Below are 19461 nucleotides of genomic sequence, written 5' to 3'. Positions count from 1 at the left end.
GTGGGCAGAAAACAGTCTGAGAAGAACAGCATCAGGATTATATACCTCATCGGCCTTAGTGAATGGTGGCAGCCCTCACATAGGATCTCATAAGGAGTGAGTTTAAATCACCCCGGGGTGTTTTAAACCCAGAACAGGACAGACTGAGGGAGGGAGGGAGGTCCACTCATTTTTGCCGATCTCTAGGGCCAATTTTGCCAGAATAATTTTTTTTTTAGAATTTTATTTATCCTATCTATCTGATGTGAGCTTTGGGGTTGGCAAGCACAATTTAATCATTAATTGATCCCCAGTGTCTTGGCCATGCTCTGCCTTACCTAGACAAGAAAGGCAGGTCTATTATCAGACAAGATTACCTTGGGTATCCCAAACCTCGGGAAGATTTCTTTTATGATCTTCTTAGCAATTACTTGTCTCAGTCCTGGTCAATGTATGGTGGCTATCTTCTTTGGCAAATGTGTGGCCTCCTGGAGGCTCAATATTTCTGCAGATGTCAACAATCCTCTTTGTCTGTATATTCTTCCATGTGTATGGGTGGTGGCAAAAGCATACCTGCTGTCAGTGTAGACGTATTCTCTTCCATGCATAGAGCTTGTATCAAAGCCATAAGTTCAGCTTTCTGGGTGGGCCGACCTCCCTTCAGTGAGGCTACTTGCCTGATCACGTGCTTCCTGTCTACCAATGCTGCACCCGGCTTCCATTTACCTTCAGTCTTGTATACCTGCTTGGCTCAGACCCCCAGCATTGTGCCCTAGGCAAGCTTCACTATCATTTCTGGCTCTGGATGGCACAGCTCAGCCTGCTGTTCTGCCAGCTGCCTCTCCTTTCTGCAAATGCTAGTAGGATCCATAGTCCATCGATGTGAGCAGGGCACAGGAGCAGCACCATAGTGCAGGAGGGTACCTGTGGTAGCATTGTGAGTGCTCTGTCGCAGTCTGACATTGGTGAGGGGAGTGAGACTGCAGGGTGAGCAGCCAGGGCTCATGCGGGCTTTAGAGCAAGTACAGGACCAAAGTAGTTGCTAGGAGGTGAGGATTTCCCCAGTGGTGATGGCAGGGAGAGGTGGTCATTCTGGCGAGGAGGGCATGGTGGAGGCAGAGGTAGACAAGCAGCCTGCATCTCCTGCAGAACTGAGAACAGCAGGGAAAGCAAAAGTCCCTCGTTTGGTCAACAAAAGGCTTTGATCATACATTCAGGGGTGACCAGGGAGGAATGAATCATTTATTTGTCCTTTTTCCAAATTTATAGTTCATAAGGTGTCCAGTTTGTATTCTTTAACTTTTTTAATGGTTATTTTAGCACAGAGTACTCAGTTCATGTGTCCCTTATAAAATCGATAGAGGTATCTAATGTCCTTTTTCTTGCCATAAGCACATTGTCCTTTGTCCAAGGGGTACCTCTCTCCATCTTCATTTGTCTTTGATCTTCTATTGCCTAGGCTGCTTGTCTGTCTGAGTCCGGTTTTTTTTTTCTAGTCAAATTTCTTTCTTGTCTATAATCCCTCCAGTTTTCACTTTCCTCTGCCTCCCCCTTTCTCTTTCTTTCGCTTCCCGCCTCTCTCTCTTTTGCTACACTTTCTCTGTCTCCCCAAATTCTGCAAGGTATAATCTTGCAACCTATCTACCTGCTGTAACTTTTTTCTTATATCTTATGCTGACTCTCCTATGAAGGCCATGGATATCACAGCCTGCTGACCTTCAGAGTTTGGGTAAAATGCCTGTAAACCTCAAAAAAAAAAAATTTAAGGGACAAGGGTTTTAACTGGCCCCTGCAGAACTCCTTTTACCTTGGCCAAATTAGTGGGGTGTCTTGAAAGGTGGTCTTTATCAAAATTTAAAAAACAGAAAGCCTTTATTATTAGTAGCCCTATAATATATCATTACCATCATTGTTATTATTAATTTGTATTATGATCTCACTAGGTTGTTTTGGCCATCCTGCAATTCCTGATGTAGGCCAGATTGTTCCCCACGTCCTACACTCTGGGGGGGCTGTGATAGGAGACACCTGACCTCCATGCCTTCATACAACAAAGCATGAGTAACATTGACCTCAGAATCACAGTGAAAAGTGCTCTGTGTCCTGCTGGACCCAGTTCTCTGATGGACAGCCGGAGGAGACTAAAGAAAGGAAGAAATGAGGGAAGACCAAAAAAGGGTAAGACTGTGAAATTGTACCTCAGTAGTAGGGAACTTGCCTAGCATGTTGGAAGTCCCTGATTCTATGTCCTGCAAGACACACAGATGCAGCTGCCCACAGATGACTGCATGAATATGAGCAATACAACAGAGAGAAGAATGCTGCCTGCAGATCAAGCAGAGGATCTCAGAGGCCCAGTGAATAGTTGGATTTATACATTTGTTACTATATGTTTTATGGATCAAAAGTCAGGATTGGTGGTACTTCTCACCTGGGAGGATGAGGCAAAAGGTATGTAGGTTCAAGGCTAGCCATGTCATGCAGCAAGGTCTTACAACAAAAACTAACCAATAAGGCAAATACATATACATATAGGAAACACAGAGACCATGAGAAAGATCTTTCTCCATTTTGTGCAGATGTTAAAGAAAAAAATCAAGCAAAATTCCATGGTGGAGATAACTGTCTTGAAGTCTCCCTGTTTTCTTCCATCTCTTCTTACTTTGGTGCAAATTCAGGGTACAGCCCAGGCAAGAGGACTCCTGATTCCAGCCCTTCAGGCTATGAAGTGCTAAGGTCCATAGGGTGTACCAAATACATTCCATTTATTTAAAAATATTTTTCAGTATCTCTTCTTCCTGTTCTTGCCAACCATCTTATTATTGCCTCTCTTATGATTTAAGAAGCGAAGTGTTTAATCCCAGTACTCAGAGGACAGAAGTAGGCATATCTCTATGTTTATGAGTCAGACTGCTCTATAGTGTGAGTTCCAAGCCTGTATAAGGACACTCCATTTCAGAAACAGAGATCGTGAACCTAGATCAAGCTTAAAGTTGTTTTTTTCATGTCTGGTGTTTAACCATAAAACTAAAGATATTCTTGAGACTGGCTTAGGAGGATTGCTTATATACTGGAAGTTCATTGTAAATAATAGTTCAATGTTCCATCTAGGAATGTGTCACAACTGTTTTCTCTATATGTAATAAATGTGCTATTCTAAATGGCCCCCCTTGACTTGTGCCTGCATTTTAAAACTTAAGCAGCAGAAATGCTGGAAGTTTGATTGGTGTGTCCATGCATATCAAATGACATCTTGTCCCCTAAACTAAAATAAACTCAATAATGCACCAAATCCAAGGTAGTGCCCTTAAATATTACCCCTTCCACAAGGGACAGATTCTGAGGCTGGAAACAGTGGTGTCCTCCTGTAAATTATATTCAGGAGGCACAGGCAATCTTCAGAGGCAGCCTGGAATACATGGGGATTTTAAGCAGGCCCTGGAAAACTATTTCATTTGAGTTGAGACTGATCTTCTTAAATTGCTTAATCTCTAAAAGCCAAATAAACAAAACTTAAGTGAAAGAAAAAAACAAAGCATAATATCAGCACAACTTTCAAAACAACAGTTGAGCAGAGACATTGTCATTAATGAGAATATATATGTAATGAATAAGACAAAGTTGTTAATAAGAGGAAGTGGCCTGATCTTAATTGTATCAACCATCCCCATTATCCAGATTAAGGGTGTGCGCCTTTATTCTTCAAACCAGACACTTTTGGCATATTGACCTACCTGCTAGTCAAAGAAAAGTTAAAGTACATCCTCCTCCAATTATTTCAGAAAGTAGACACAAAGGATCATTAATAAATTCATTTTTTAGTCCAAAATTACCATAATAGCTAAATCACAGACCAAAATATTATGAACACTGATGCAAAAATACTCGTTATATAATTAAAATTGGAATGCCATAATATTCTATGATTTCTACCATGAGGAACTATGCTTTGTCCCAGATATGTAGGGATGGTTCAATGTACAAAATTCAAAAAATCTAATTGACCATATGTGGATGGTTGCCTTTACTCTCCTTCAGTAGAAATACACAACCCGTCTTGGCTATTTACTTAAGAAATGTGAAATGTGTTTTAATTCCTGGTGCATCTACAGTTTTGGTCATCTGCCTGGAGAAGGCTGTTGCAGTCTCCCATCATCTTTAATCTTTGGACAATGCGGCACCAAGATACCCTAAAGGATTTCCTGCCCAACAACCATAATCTTTCTTGCCTTTATTGTGGAAACTATATCCAAATTTCTGACGGTGATCATGATCCATCAGCCCTCCTAACAGGCTGTTGTATTTCCTTCTCAGCCTGTTGTATTAAGGACATCAGAAGCTCAAAATGGCTTTGGAGAAGTCTGAGATTACACTCAGGGGAATATTTGTTGTGGCTCCAAAGAGAGGCAAGGCCCAAACACCAACATTTACCCTGGAACCAAAATTTTAAGACCAGAAGAAACTAAGGTCATGGGAATGGGAAGAAACGTTTTCCCCCAGGAGTCGCTAGGGGTGATAGTGAGAGGAGCTATTCCCTATACTACCTCTTAATGTCTGAAACAATGGACATGAGCTAAGGAAAAAGCTGCCTCGTGCAGAATACTGACCCAGCACTAGAGGCTGATGGTACTTCTTTAATTTTTCCTTCTATCTTAAAATGTCCAGTCTATCTTTCTGTCCACACAGCTGTTTTTGGAAGTTGGTGAACACGGGAATATCAACTGAACATATCATAATGACATACAATAAACATAGGCACAAACTCTTATATAAAGGGTGGGGGTCTTATATAAAGGGTGGGGAGTTGACAAGAAGAAGAAAAGGTTCCCAAGATCAGACAAACAGGTCAGAGACTCCCCACAGTGCCTCTCTTTAGGAGTCCCACAAAAACCCCCGAACTAAACAACCACAGTGTGCATACAGAGGACATAGTGCTGACCCATGCATCCGTGTGTTTGCCTCTTCAGTCCCTGTGAACCCTTATTATCCCCATCTGATTCTGTGAAACTTTTACTGCCATCAGCCGCTGGAGAAAGGCTAACTGATGACAGCTGGGCTAGGCACCAGTCTCTGAGTACAGCAATTTCTTAGGTATCGTTTATTAACATTTGTGTGTGTGCGACTGTGAGGACCCTGCACAAACTTCCGCAGCTGAGCAGGACTGGATTCCTTCTAACAGAAACACCACCGGAATCTACAAAGTGATTCTACAGTTTTTATTCCTTTTCTATTGTATTGTATTGTATTGGAGTAAAATTTTGTCTATGTAACTGAACAAGGGTCCTCTGCAAGAGGAACAATTGCTTTTGCCCACTGAGTCACCTCTCCAGTCCCCACAAACTGAGTTTGGAGGAAAAATGTCCTCATTCTCTTCCCCTTGTCTCATGAGAAAACATTCACGTTTGTTTTCTCCTTTGCTCTGAGCCCTTGATCATATGTTCTACACAGTCCTATCCAGACAGGTGTCTCCAAAGAAACCCTGTTGGGATGTGCTGTGGGCTTTAGCTAAACTGAATCCCAGTTTCAAAATCAATGGACAAAAAATCGAACCAGTAGAGCAACGGAGGAGTGTTTGCATAGGGTCCATCAGGGTTCATCATGGTTCCTCCCCTACCCTGCCATTCTGTAGCACCAAAAATAAAAACCTAAAGATAGCTATTGGGGTTCAAACCAACAACCAAAAAAGCAAAGCAGACAAGCCACTAGAAACATCTTTCCTGTATTAAGGATGGGTGACTGTAGAAGAGGCAGATTATTAAGCCTCTCTCATCCCATTTTATATTATTACCTCTAGTGCTGGGATTTCCTAGGCTAGGATGGAAGGTGTGAACCACCACCACCTGGACTTGTTACCGCATTGATCTTGTTTAGATTAAGGTGCCTTTAAACCCACAGAGATCCATGTTACTCTGTCTAACACATCCTGGGATTAAAGGTGTGTGTCATCATTGTCTGATCTCCAGTGGCTTTAGCTTTACTTCTGGTCTTCAGGCAAGGTTTATTTATCAAAATACAAATAATACACCACTACAATGTTCAAGGCATTAATAAATGTATCAAAGCACAACTAAACCGTGATATCATTCCCCAGAGTTGCTGTAATTGCTCCATGTACCCCATAGTCTACCCAGGAGTCATCGGTATCAACACTGACCACTGCTTCTGGGATACACATAGAGGGTACCAGTGACAGGTTGCTGGGATTACTTCAGATGTTTGAGAGGGGGTTCCAGTAGATTGCATTGAGCAGAAGCCAGGGAGCTGTATGCTTCAGCCACCAAGTGGGGGCATGAATCCACCATTAACTTCCAGCTTGCGGTCTGAGAGACCTCGGAAGCATGAGCTGTAATAAAATTCAGCACCTGTGTTTTCAGTTGCGCTGTGCTGTGGAGGTCAGCCAGGAAGAGAGTGTGGGCAGCATTCTCCACAGAGAGGTCCCTGCAGAGGGCACTCTCGCACATGACCTTCAAACGCTCCAGGCCATACTTGTCAGCAGCTGCCAGCACAGCATCTGCCATGCTGTGGAGGACTGGTTCCTTCCCGGTGTAAATGAAGTCCATCATTGCCTTGAAGACTTCAGGTTTCAGGTCATGAATCTCAATGCGATTCTTTCTGCTCTCCTCCGTGTCATGTTCAAACATGGCTCTGAAAACTGGAGAGCGAGCTGCTAATATGGCCTTGTGAGCCCGGAATTCCTGGTCTGCTACCACCAGGCAGCAGTCCGTGAAGCTCGAATTCTTCCACAGATCTCCTAGATCATCTCCTAATATGCATTTGTGAACCTGGATTCTCGGCTCTGAGCTGTCGTCACACATTCTGTAGGAGTATGGGACCAGGGTCCCCATGCAGTAGAGGATGAAGTGGTCTTCAGGGAGAAGGCCACGAGAATGGTCCAAGAGAAAATCTCGACGGACTAACAATTTGCAACCCCTTTGGTAGCCTGGACGGAAACTAAAGTCTTTCAGGCTAGTCACAGGTTCGCTTTTTTCTCCTTTGGCGTTTTCGATCCAAAACTTGATCTGTGCCTTAATGGGGCTATTTGGAGATGAGAGTAACTCTATGTTAACTGACACGTAATCTGAGCTTTCTTCATCGACCCCCTTAGGTTGAACTCTCAAACACCATTTGTTATTGTCTCCTGTTGAGAATGTTGGGCTTCTAATACTGTCCCTCCTTTCCTCCAGAATAAAACGGAAGTTGCGGATGGTCCACCTGCAGGAGAATTTCTGGATGTTGCGGAGTTTATAGTCCCAGCTCTGGTCAATGGCGTCCTGTGACATTACTCCTGGAGATAGTTTGAAGGTTAAACTGGATCCAAAATGAAAAACTAGGATTTGTCTTCTCTTGCCCTTAGGAAACAATAATAGGCATGATATACATTTTCAGCTTCTGTTTCTCCTCTGTTCCCTCTTCTATGGGCCTGGAAACTCGAGTCTCTGAAATTAATCAGATTTCAATTCTAGTTTCAGTGTGGGTAGACTAGGCTACACGGAACTGTTGTATCACTTTTTTTTTCTAGATTGAATCTTAGGTCAGTGGATTTGAGAATCATACACAACTTTTAATAATTTACAACATTTTATATACTCATCCAAAATTTTGCATAGTGGTTCTCTAGTGTAACAGAACACACCCAAAGACACTCTCTGTTTGAAACAAGGGATTCATTAGAATGCCTTAGGGCTGCAGTCCTGCTAATCCCACAAAGGCTAGCTGTGAAGGGAGAGTCCAAGTATCCAGTACTTACTCAGTCCAGGACGTTAGATGTGCCGACTGGTCTTCAATCTATGCTGGAATTGGGATGAAGAATTCTCTAATGCCAGTGAGGGAATGGTTTTGCTGCACTGGAGGGCAAGCAGGCAATGAGCAACAGCTTCCTCCATGGTTTTTTATAGGGTCCTAGGAGGCAGAAGGCGTGGCCCAGCTGCAGGTGTGTCCTCCAGAATCTTGATATGGATTAAAGGTGTGTCCTTCAGGTCTTGAGATAAATGCTTATGTTTTTCTGCCTCCAAATGTGTTTGTGAAGTGCTGTACGTACTTCAACTTAAGCAAAGACATTTCTCACAGTCGTTCCCTCTGATTTAGGATTACAGTTTATTCCAGGTATATTCAGGTTCTTTACTTAGAGTTGTGAAATGTGTTTTCATTCCTGGTGCATCTACATTTTTTGTCATCTGCCTAGAGAAGGCTGTTGCAGTCTCCCATCATCTTTAATCTTTGGACAATGTGGCGCCAAGATACCCTATAGGATTTCCTACCCAACAACCATAATCTTCTTGCCTTTATAGTAGACACTCAATTCAAATTTCTTTTTTTTTTATTTATAATTCTTTATTTTTCCTTAGGTTAGCACAAATAAAGACAGCACTTCATTACAATACATTATACTCCATTGCCAAAATACTAATTTTGGTAAAAATTATATATGATTTATTCAAGATTGCTGATAATAAGACAAAAATATAGATTGAGGGCAGTATTAGTAACAACATTGTTACTACTTCACAAAACAGAATATATTAAATGAATTGGGATTGGAACCTTTGTAACTACAGATGGACTGATTAACTTGTCTCTGAATACATTCACCTTACTCTCATTTTTTCTTCCAGTGGTACAAAAGACACAAAACTGATTCCTATACATAATAATATTGCAGCATATTCTTCCTTCCCCCAACAAATATAATTAAATTAAAAAAATACCATTTGGCATTTTATCAAATGAGTATGTAATATATTTTCATTGTTCTTGAAACCTAGGTGATCTTGATCCATCAGCCCTCCTAACACTGTTATTTCCTTCTCAGCCTGTTGTATTAAGGACATCAGAAGTTCAAAATGGCTTCGGAGGGGTCTGAGCTTCCTTTCAGTGGGGTATTTGTTGTGCTCCAGAGAGAGGCAAGGCCCCCACACCAACATTCACCCTGGAACCAAAACTTCCAGACCAGAAGGACCTAAGGTCATGGGAATGGGAAGCAAAGTTTTTCCCCAGGAGTCGCTAGGGGAGATAGTGAGAGGAGCTATTCCCTTTTCTACCTCTTAATGCCTGGACCAATGGACATGGGCGAAGGAGAAAGCTGCCTCCTGCAGAATACTGACCCAGCACTAGAGGCTGATGGTACTTCTTTAATCTTTCCTTGTGTCTTGAAATGTCCAGTCCATCTTTCTGTTCAGACAGCGGTTTCGGGAAGTTGGTGAACACGGGAATATCAACTGAACATATCACAATGAGTTACAATAAGCATAGGCACAAGCTCTCATATCAAGGCTGGGGGAGTCAGCCAGAAGGAAGAAAAGGTTCCCAAGATCAGACAAACAGGTCAGAGACTCCCCACAGTCCCACTCTTTAGGAGTCCCACAAAAACCCCCGAACTAAACAACCACAGTGTGCATACAGAGGACATAGTGCTGACCCATGCATCCGTGTGTTTGCCTCTTCAGTCCCTGTGAACCCTTATTATCCCCATCTGATTCTGTGAAACTTTTACTGCCATCAGCCGCTGGAGAAAGGCTAACTGATGACAGCTGGGCTAGGCACCAGTCTCTGAGTACAGCAATTTCTTAGGTATCGTTTATTAACATTTGTGTGTGTGCGACTGTGAGGACCCTGCACAAACTTCCGCAGCTGAGCAGGACTGGATTCCTTCTAACAGAAACACCACCGGAATCTACAAAGTGATTCTACAGTTTTTATTCCTTTTCTATTGTATTGTATTGTATTGGGGTAAAATTTTGTCTATGTAACTGAACAAGGGTCCTCTGCAAGAGGAACAATTGCTTTTGCCCACTGAATCACCTCTCCAGTCCCCACAAACTGAGTTTGGAGGAAAAATGTCCTCATTCTCTTCCCCTTGTCTCATGAGAAAACATTCACATTTGTTTTCTCCTTTGCTCTGAGCCCTTGATCATATGTTCTACACAGTCCTATCCAGACAGGTGTCTCCAAAGAAACCCTGTTGGGATGTGCTGTGGGCTTTAGCTAAACTGAATCCCAGTTTCAAAATCAATGGACAAAAAATCGAACCAGTAGAGCAACGGAGGAGTGTTTGCATAGGGTCCATCAGGGTTCATCATGGTTCCTCCCCTACCCTGCCATTCTGTAGCACCAAAAATAAAAACCTAAAGATAGCTATTGGGGTTCAAACCAACAACCAAAAAAGCAAAGCAGACAAGCCACTAGAAACATCTTTCCTGTATTAAGGATGGGTGACTGTAGAAGAGGCAGATTATTAAGCCTCTCTCATCCCATTTTATATTATTACCTCTAGTGCTGGGATTTCCTAGGCTAGGATGGAAGGTGTGAACCACCACCACCTGGACTTGTTACCGCATTGATCTTGTTTAGATTAAGGTGCCTTTAAACCCACAGAGATCCATGTTACTCTGTCTAACACATCCTGGGATTAAAGGTGTGTGTCATCATTGTCTGATCTCCAGTGGCTTTAGCTTTACTTCTGGTCTTCAGGCAAGGTTTATTTATCAAAATACAAATAATACACCACTACAATGTTCAAGGCATTAATAAATGTATCAAAGCACAACTAAACCGTGATATCATTCCCCAGAGTTGCTGTAATTGCTCCATGTACCCCATAGTCTACCCAGGAGTCATCGGTATCAACACTGACCACTGCTTCTGGGATACACATAGAGGGTACCAGTGACAGGTTGCTGGGATTACTTCAGATGTTTGAGAGGGGGTTCCAGTAGATTGCATTGAGCAGAAGCCAGGGAGCTGTATGCTTCAGCCACCAAGTGGGGGCATGAATCCACCATTAACTTCCAGCTTGCGGTCTGAGAGACCTCGGAAGCATGAGCTGTAATAAAATTCAGCACCTGTGTTTTCAGTTGCGCTGTGCTGTGGAGGTCAGCCAGGAAGAGAGTGTGGGCAGCATTCTCCACAGAGAGGTCCCTGCAGAGGGCACTCTCGCACATGACCTTCAAACGCTCCAGGCCATACTTGTCAGCAGCTGCCAGCACAGCATCTGCCATGCTGTGGAGGACTGGTTCCTTCCCGGTGTAAATGAAGTCCATCATTGCCTTGAAGACTTCAGGTTTCAGGTCACGAATCTCAATGCGATTCTTTCTGCTCTCCTCCGTGTCATGTTCAAACATGGCTCTGAAAACTGGAGAGCGAGCTGCTAATATGGCCTTGTGAGCCCGGAATTCCTGGTCTGCTACCACCAGGCAGCAGTCCGTGAAGCTCGAATTCTTCCACAGATCTCCTAGATCATCTCCTAATATGCATTTGTGAACCTGGATTCTCGGCTCTGAGCTGTCGTCACACATTCTGTAGGAGTATGGGACCAGGGTCCCCATGCAGTAGAGGATGAAGTGGTCTTCAGGGAGAAGGCCACGAGAATGGTCCAAGAGAAAATCTCGACGGACTAACAATTTGCAACCCCTTTGGTAGCCTGGACGGAAACTAAAGTCTTTCAGGCTAGTCACAGGTTCGCTTTTTTCTCCTTTGGCGTTTTCGATCCAAAACTTGATCTGTGCCTTAATGGGGCTATTTGGAGATGAGAGTAACTCTATGTTAACTGACACGTAATCTGAGCTTTCTTCATCGACCCCCTTAGGTTGAACTCTCAAACACCATTTGTTATTGTCTCCTGTTGAGAATGTTGGGCTTCTAATACTGTCCCTCCTTTCCTCCAGAATAAAACGGAAGTTGCGGATGGTCCACCTGCAGGAGAATTTCTGGATGTTGCGGAGTTTATAGTCCCAGCTCTGGTCAATGGCGTCCTGTGACATTACTCCTGGAGATAGTTTGAAGGTTAAACTGGATCCAAAATGAAAAACTAGGATTTGTCTTCTCTTGCCCTTAGGAAACAATAATAGGCATGATATACATTTTCAGCTTCTGTTTCTCCTCTGTTCCCTCTTCTATGGGCCTGGAAACTCGAGTCTCTGAAATTAATCAGATTTCAATTCTAGTTTCAGTGTGGGTAGACTAGGCTACACGGAACTGTTGTATCACTTTTTTTTTCTAGATTGAATCTTAGGTCAGTGGATTTGAGAATCATACACAACTTTTAATAATTTACAACATTTTATATACTCATCCAAAATTTTGCATAGTGGTTCTCTAGTGTAACAGAACACACCCAAAGACACTCTCTGTTTGAAACAAGGGATTCATTAGAATGCTTTAGGGCTGCAGTCCTGCTAATCCCACAAAGGCTAGCTGTGAAGGGAGAGTCCAAGTATCCAGTACTTACTCAGTCCAGGACGTTAGATGTGCCGACTGGTCCTCAATCTATGCTGGAATTGGGATGAAGATTCTCTAATGCCAGTGAGGGAATGGTTTTGCTGCACTGGAGGGCAAGCAGGCAATGAGCAACAGCTTCCTCCATGGTTTTTTTATAGGGTCCTAGGAGGCAGAAGGCGTGGCCCAGCTGCAGGTGTGTCCTCCAGAATCTTGATATGGATTAAAGGTGTGTCCTTCAGGTCTTGAGATAAATGCTTATGATTTTCTGCCTCCAAAGTGTGTTTGTGAAGTGCTGTACGTACTTCAACTTAAGCAAAGACATTTCTCACAGTCATTCCCTCTGATTTAGGATTACAGTTTATTCCAGGTATATTCAGGTTCTTTACTTAGAGTTGTGAAATGTGTTTTCATTCCTGGTGCATCTACATTTTTTGTCATCTGCCTAGAGAAGGCTGTTGCAGTCTCCCATCATCTTTAATCTTTGGACAATGTGGCGCCAAGATACCCTATAGGATTTCCTACCCAACAACCATAATCTTCTTGCCTTTATAGTAGACACTCAATTCAAATTTCTGATGGTGATCTTGATCCATCAGCCCTCCTAACACTGTTATTTCCTTCTCAGCCTGTTGTATTAAGGACATCAGAAGTTCAAAATGGCTTCGGAGGGGTCTGAGCTTCCTTTCAGTGGGGCATTTGTTGTGCTCCAGAGAGAGGCAAGGCCCCCACACCAACATTCACCCTGGAACCAAAACTTCCAGACCAGAAGGACCTAAGGTCATGGGAATGGGAAGCAAAGTTTTTCCCCAGGAGTCGCTAGGGGAGATAGTGAGAGGAGCTATTCCCTTTTCTACCTCTTAATGCCTGGACCAATGGACATGGGCTAAGGAGAAAGCTGCCTCCTGCAGAATACTGACCCAGCACTAGAGGCTGATGGTACTTCTTTAATCTTTCCTTGTGTCTTGAAATGTCCAGTCCATCTTTCTGTTCAGACAGAGGTTTCGGGAAGTTGGTGAACACGGGAATATCAACTGAACATATCACAATGAGTTACAATAAGCATAGGCACAAGCTCTCATATCAAGGCTGGGGGAGTCAGCCAGAAGGAAGAAAAGGTTCCCAAGATCAGACAAACAGGTCAGAGACTCCCCACAGTCCCACTCTTTAGGAGTCCCACAAAAACCCCCGAACTAAACAACCACAGTGTGCATACAGAGGACATAGTGCTGACCCATGCATCCGTGTGTTTGCCTCTTCAGTCCCTGTGAACCCTTATTATCCCCATCTGATTCTGTGAAACTTTTACTGCCATCAGCCGCTGGAGAAAGGCTAACTGATGACAGCTGGGCTAGGCACCAGTCTCTGAGTACAGCAATTTCTTAGGTATCGTTTATTAACATTTGTGTGTGTGCGACTGTGAGGACCCTGCACAAACTTCCGCAGCTGAGCAGGACTGGATTCCTTCTAACAGAAACACCACCGGAATCTACAAAGTGATTCTACAGTTTTTATTCCTTTTCTATTGTATTGTATTGTATTGGGGTAAAATTTTGTCTATGTAACTGAACAAGGGTCCTCTGCAAGAGGAACAATTGCTTTTGCCCACTGAATCACCTCTCCAGTCCCCACAAACTGAGTTTGGAGGAAAAATGTCCTCATTCTCTTCCCCTTGTCTCATGAGAAAACATTCACATTTGTTTTCTCCTTTGCTCTGAGCCCTTGATCATATGTTCTACACAGTCCTATCCAGACAGGTGTCTCCAAAGAAACCCTGTTGGGATGTGCTGTGGGCTTTAGCTAAACTGAATCCCAGTTTCAAAATCAATGGACAAAAAATCGAACCAGTAGAGCAACGGAGGAGTGTTTGCATAGGGTCCATCAGGGTTCATCATGGTTCCTCCCCTACCCTGCCATTCTGTAGCACCAAAAATAAAAACCTAAAGATAGCTATTGGGGTTCAAACCAACAACCAAAAAAGCAAAGCAGACAAGCCACTAGAAACATCTTTCCTGTATTAAGGATGGGTGACTGTAGAAGAGGCAGATTATTAAGCCTCTCTCATCCCATTTTATATTATTACCTCTAGTGCTGGGATTTCCTAGGCTAGGATGGAAGGTGTGAACCACCACCACCTGGACTTGTTACCGCATTGATCTTGTTTAGATTAAGGTGCCTTTAAACCCACAGAGATCCATGTTACTCTGTCTAACACATCCTGGGATTAAAGGTGTGTGTCATCATTGTCTGATCTCCAGTGGCTTTAGCTTTACTTCTGGTCTTCAGGCAAGGTTTATTTATCAAAATACAAATAATACACCACTACAATGTTCAAGGCATTAATAAATGTATCAAAGCACAACTAAACCGTGATATCATTCCCCAGAGTTGCTGTAATTGCTCCATGTACCCCATAGTCTACCCAGGAGTCATCGGTATCAACACTGACCACTGCTTCTGGGATACACATAGAGGGTACCAGTGACAGGTTGCTGGGATTACTTCAGATGTTTGAGAGGGGGTTCCAGTAGATTGCATTGAGCAGAAGCCAGGGAGCTGTATGCTTCAGCCACCAAGTGGGGGCATGAATCCACCATTAACTTCCAGCTTGCGGTCTGAGAGACCTCGGAAGCATGAGCTGTAATAAAATTCAGCACCTGTGTTTTCAGTTGCGCTGTGCTGTGGAGGTCAGCCAGGAAGAGAGTGTGGGCAGCATTCTCCACAGAGAGGTCCCTGCAGAGGGCACTCTCGCACATGACCTTCAAACGCTCCAGGCCATACTTGTCAGCAGCTGCCAGCACAGCATCTGCCATGCTGTGGAGGACTGGTTCCTTCCCGGTGTAAATGAAGTCCATCATTGCCTTGAAGACTTCAGGTTTCAGGTCACGAATCTCAATGCGATTCTTTCTGCTCTCCTCCGTGTCATGTTCAAACATGGCTCTGAAAACTGGAGAGCGAGCTGCTAATATGGCCTTGTGAGCCCGGAATTCCTGGTCTGCTACCACCAGGCAGCAGTCCGTGAAGCTCGAATTCTTCCACAGATCTCCTAGATCATCTCCTAATATGCATTTGTGAACCTGGATTCTCGGCTCTGAGCTGTCGTCACACATTCTGTAGGAGTATGGGACCAGGGTCCCCATGCAGTAGAGGATGAAGTGGTCTTCAGGGAGAAGGCCACGAGAATGGTCCAAGAGAAAATCTCGACGGACTAACAATTTGCAACCCCTTTGGTAGCCTGGACGGAAACTAAAGTCTTTCAGGCTAGTCACAGGTTCGCTTTTTTCTCCTTTGGCGTTTTCGATCCAAAACTTGATCTGTGCCTTAATGGGGCTATTTGGAGATGAGAGTAACTCTATGTTAACTGACAGGTAATCTGAGCTTTCTTCATCGACCCCCTTAGGTTGAACTCTCAAACACCATTTGTTATTGTCTCCTGTTGAGAATGTTGGGCTTCTAATACTGTCCCTCCTTTCCTCCAGAATAAAACGGAAGTTGCGGATGGTCCACCTGCAGGAGAATTTCTGGATGTTGCGGAGTTTATAGTCCCAGCTCTGGTCAATGGCGTCCTGTGACATTACTCCTGGAGATAGTTTGAAGGTTAAACTGGATCCAAAATGAAAAACTAGGATTTGTCTTCTCTTGCCCTTAGGAAACAATACTAGGCATGATATACATTTTCAGCTTCTGTTTCTCCTCTGTTCCCTCTTCTATGGGCCTGGAAACTCGAGTCTCTGAAATTAATCAGATTTCAATTCTAGTTTCAGTGTGGGTAGACTAGGCTACACGGAACTGTTGTATCACTTTTTTTTTTCTAGATTGAATCTTAGGTCAGTGGATTTGAGAATCATACACAACTTTTAATAATTTACAACATTTTATATACTCATCCAAAATTTTGCATAGTGGTTCTCTAGTGTAACAGAACACACCCAAAGACACTCTCTGTTTGAAACAAGGGATTCATTAGAATGCCTTAGGGCTGCAGTCCTGCTAATCCCACAAAGGCTAGCTGTGAAGGGAGAGTCCAAGTATCCAGTACTTACTCAGTCCAGGACGTTAGATGTGCCGACTGGTCTTCAATCTATGCTGGAATTGGGATGAAGAATTCTCTAATGCCAGTGAGGGAATGGTTTTGCTGCACTGGAGGGCAAGCAGGCAATGAGCAACAGCTTCCTCCATGGTTTTTTATAGGGTCCTAGGAGGCAGAAGGCGTGGCCCAGCTGCAGGTGTGTCCTCCAGAATCTTGATATGGATTAAAGGTGTGTCCTTCAGGTCTTGAGATAAATGCTTATGATTTTCTGCCTCCAAAGTGTGTTTGTGAAGTACTGTACCTTCTTCAACTTAAGCTAAAGCGTTTCTCATGGTTGTTTCCTCTGTTTTCAAATTTTTGTTAATTCCAGGTATAATCAAGTCAGGAGATATGAACACCTCAAGGGAATTTGCTTACTTTTTTCAATCTTTTATATATAAGGGAATGGTGTCCATTCCTACACAGCTGTTATTACTCTCATCATGTTGTTATAAGAATTCCTCTCATTCTTCTTCCTCTTTTCCCCGGGACCCTGGGATTATGCAGCTCAGCCTGTTTGGGTGCTGGGACAGGTGCTGGGGCCAAAGGGCAGAGGGAGTTCCTTTGTTTTGGTAGCCTGCCTGCAGAAAGGTAGGCCTTCTGTCAGCAAGGTCCCTGGCCAGCAAGGGAACCTGATCCTGTTTAAGAAGACGCATTGGATAACACTTATAGGAGGAGATGGGCAGGTGCCAAGGCAAGAATTCCTCCATCAATCTGAAAAACAACGTGAAAATACCAGAAATCAATGATCTTACAACAGAAGAACTTGAACACCCTAATCCAGAAGAAGTGGAAAAAATTGACTTTATGAAAGGAATAGAATCACTTAAACAGCATGTAAAAAATGCCCTTATAGAAATGGATGAGAAGTATAACAAAAAAGTTTGAAGAAATGAGTAAATACATAAATGATACCCTGGGAAACCAAGAAAAAGCGATCAAACAGGTAATGGTAATGGAAACAGTCCAAGAATTGAAAACTGAAATGGAAGCAAAGAAGAAAACACAAACCGAGGGCCAGCTGGATATGGAAAATCTAGGTCAATAAGCAGAGACTACAGAAACAAGCATAACCAAAAGAATACAAGAGATAGAAGAAAGAATCTCAGATTCTGAAGACACCATGGAGAAAATAAACGCACTGATCAAAGAAAACTGTAAATCCAACAAATTCTCATCACAAAATATTCAGGAAATCTGGGACACAATAAAAAGACCAAACCTAAGAATAATAGGGATAGAAGAAAGAGAAGAATTACAGCTCAAAGGCCCAGAAAATATATTTAACAAAATTATGGAAGAAAACTTTCCCAACATAAAGAAAGATATTCCTATGAATATCCAAGAAGCATACAGAACACCAAATAGACTGGATCAAAAAAAAATATCCCCTCGACATATAATAATCAAAACACAAAACATACAGATTAAAGAAAGAATGTGGAGAGGTTGTGGAGAAAGGGGTACACTCATCCATTGCTGGTGGGAATGCAAACTTGTGCAACCACTTTGGAAGGCAGTGTGGCGGTTTCTCAGGAAATTTGGGAACAATCTACCCCAGGACTCAGCAATACCACTCTTGGGAATATACCCAAGAGATGCCCTATCATACTACAAAAGTATATGCTCAACTGTGTTCATAGCAGCATTGTTTATAATAGCCAGAACCTGGAAACAACCTAGCTGCCCTTCAATGGAAGAATGGAGGAAGAAAGTGTGGAATACATTCATATTCGAGTACTACTCTGCTGTAAAAAAACAATGACATCTTGAATTTTGCATGCAAATGGATGGAAATAGAAAACACTATCCTGAGTGAGGTAAGCCAGACCCAAAAAGATGAACCTGGGATGTACTCAGCCATAATTGGTTTCTAGCTATAAATAAAGGATATTGAGCCTATAATTCATGATCCTAGAGAAGCTAAATAAGAAGGTGAACCCAAAGAAAAATATATAGTTATCCTCCTGGATATTGTAAGTAGACAAGATTGCCAGGCAAAAACTAGTAACTGGGGGTGGAGTGGGATGGGGGTAAGCGGAGATGGGGAGAGAAAAGTAAGAAGGGGAGGATGGGAAAAATTGGGGGGAATGGGATGGTTGGGATAAAAAAAAGGGTAGATATGGGAGCAGGGACGTATATATCTTAATTAAGGGAGCCAATTTTAGAGTTGGCAAGAGACTTGACCCTAGCGGGGTTCCCAGATGTCCAGGGAGATGTCCCCAGCTAGTTTTTTGGGCAGTTGAGGAGAGGAAGCCTGAAATGGCCCTATTCTATAGTCATACTGATGAAAATCTTGCATATCATCATAGAACCTTCATCTGGAGATGGAAGGAGATAGAGACAGAGACCCACATTGGAGCACTGGACTGAGATTCCAAGGTCCAAATGAGGAGCAGAAGGAAGAGGAACATGAGCAAGGAAATCAGGACCGCGAGGGGTGCACCCACACTGAGACAATGGGGCTGATCTATTGGGAACTAACCAAGGCCAGCTGGACTGGATCTAAAAAAGCATGGGATAAAACCGGACTCTCTGAACATGGCAGACAATGAGGACTGCTGAGAAACCAAGACCAATGGCACTGGGTTTTGATCTTACTGCATGTACTGACTTTGTGTGAGCCTAGGCTGTTTAGATGTTCACCTTCCTAGACCTAGATGTAGGGGGGGAGGACCTTGAACTTCCCACAGGGCAGGGAACCCTGACTACACTTTGGGCTGGAGAGGTAGGGGGAGGGGAGCGGGGAAGGGGGATGGAAATAGGAGACAGAGGTGGGGAGGAGGCAGGAATTTTTAATAAATATAAATAAATAAATAAATAAATAAACAAATAGAAAAAAAGAAGCTAAAAAAAGAAAAAAAGTAAAAAAAAAAATCCTCCCATATACACAATCTGGGAAAAGATGCTTTTCTTACCCTCTCAGTGTTCACAGCATGAAGGTCAGGGTGGAAGAATTCATATAAGGAGGCAGGAAGTAGAGCCAGACCGGATTCTCTGAAAGTGGCTGTTTTCCTTCCTGCTTTTTATTCCGTTCACACTCACAGTCACTGGAATGGCTCTACTAAATTTATTGGTGGTCTTTCTGGTCCTCCTCAGTTAATATTCCTTATACTCTCTTCCTGATCCACTTAAGGGTGTGTTATGAGAAAATTCTAATTACTTCTCATTTCCATCAAACAGAATGACGAGATTCAGGGTAT

General features: G+C 43.1%; 2 protein-coding genes and 1 pseudogene across 2 annotated transcripts; all 3 read right to left on the bottom strand.

Annotated features, from left to right (window-relative positions):
• Positions 1 to 6182: 6182 nt before the first annotated feature.
• On the bottom strand, positions 6183 to 7259 carry LOC121437784 (speckle-type POZ protein-like). Its single transcript, XM_041637854.1, has one exon. The coding sequence runs from the start codon at positions 7257 to 7259 to the stop codon at positions 6183 to 6185; it is 1077 nt and encodes a 358-aa protein (XP_041493788.1).
• Positions 7260 to 10658: 3399 nt separating this feature from the next.
• LOC121437783 (speckle-type POZ protein-like) lies at positions 10659 to 11735 on the bottom strand. The gene has a single exon (XM_041637853.1). It carries the CDS (start codon positions 11733 to 11735, stop codon positions 10659 to 10661), a length of 1077 nt encoding a protein of 358 aa, XP_041493787.1.
• A 2892-nt stretch (positions 11736 to 14627) lies between these two features.
• Positions 14628 to 15764, bottom strand: LOC121437782 (annotated as a pseudogene).
• Between the last annotated feature and the right edge of the window lie 3697 nt (positions 15765 to 19461).

This window comes from Microtus oregoni, unplaced genomic scaffold (genome assembly GCF_018167655.1).
Source record: "Microtus oregoni isolate MIOR12 unplaced genomic scaffold, Mior012 000054F_ref0000373, whole genome shotgun sequence".
NCBI classification, from domain to species: domain Eukaryota; kingdom Metazoa; phylum Chordata; class Mammalia; order Rodentia; family Cricetidae; genus Microtus; species Microtus oregoni.
The sequence above is the reverse complement of the archived record's forward strand: the minus strand, read 5'-3'. Positions and strand labels throughout refer to the sequence as shown.

Coding starts and splice junctions, on each gene's coding strand:
- LOC121437783 (XM_041637853.1), bottom strand. CDS start 11,735: ATGTCACAGGACGCCATTGACCAGAGCTGGGACTATAAACTCCGCAAC.
- LOC121437784 (XM_041637854.1), bottom strand. CDS start 7,259: ATGTCACAGGACGCCATTGACCAGAGCTGGGACTATAAACTCCGCAAC.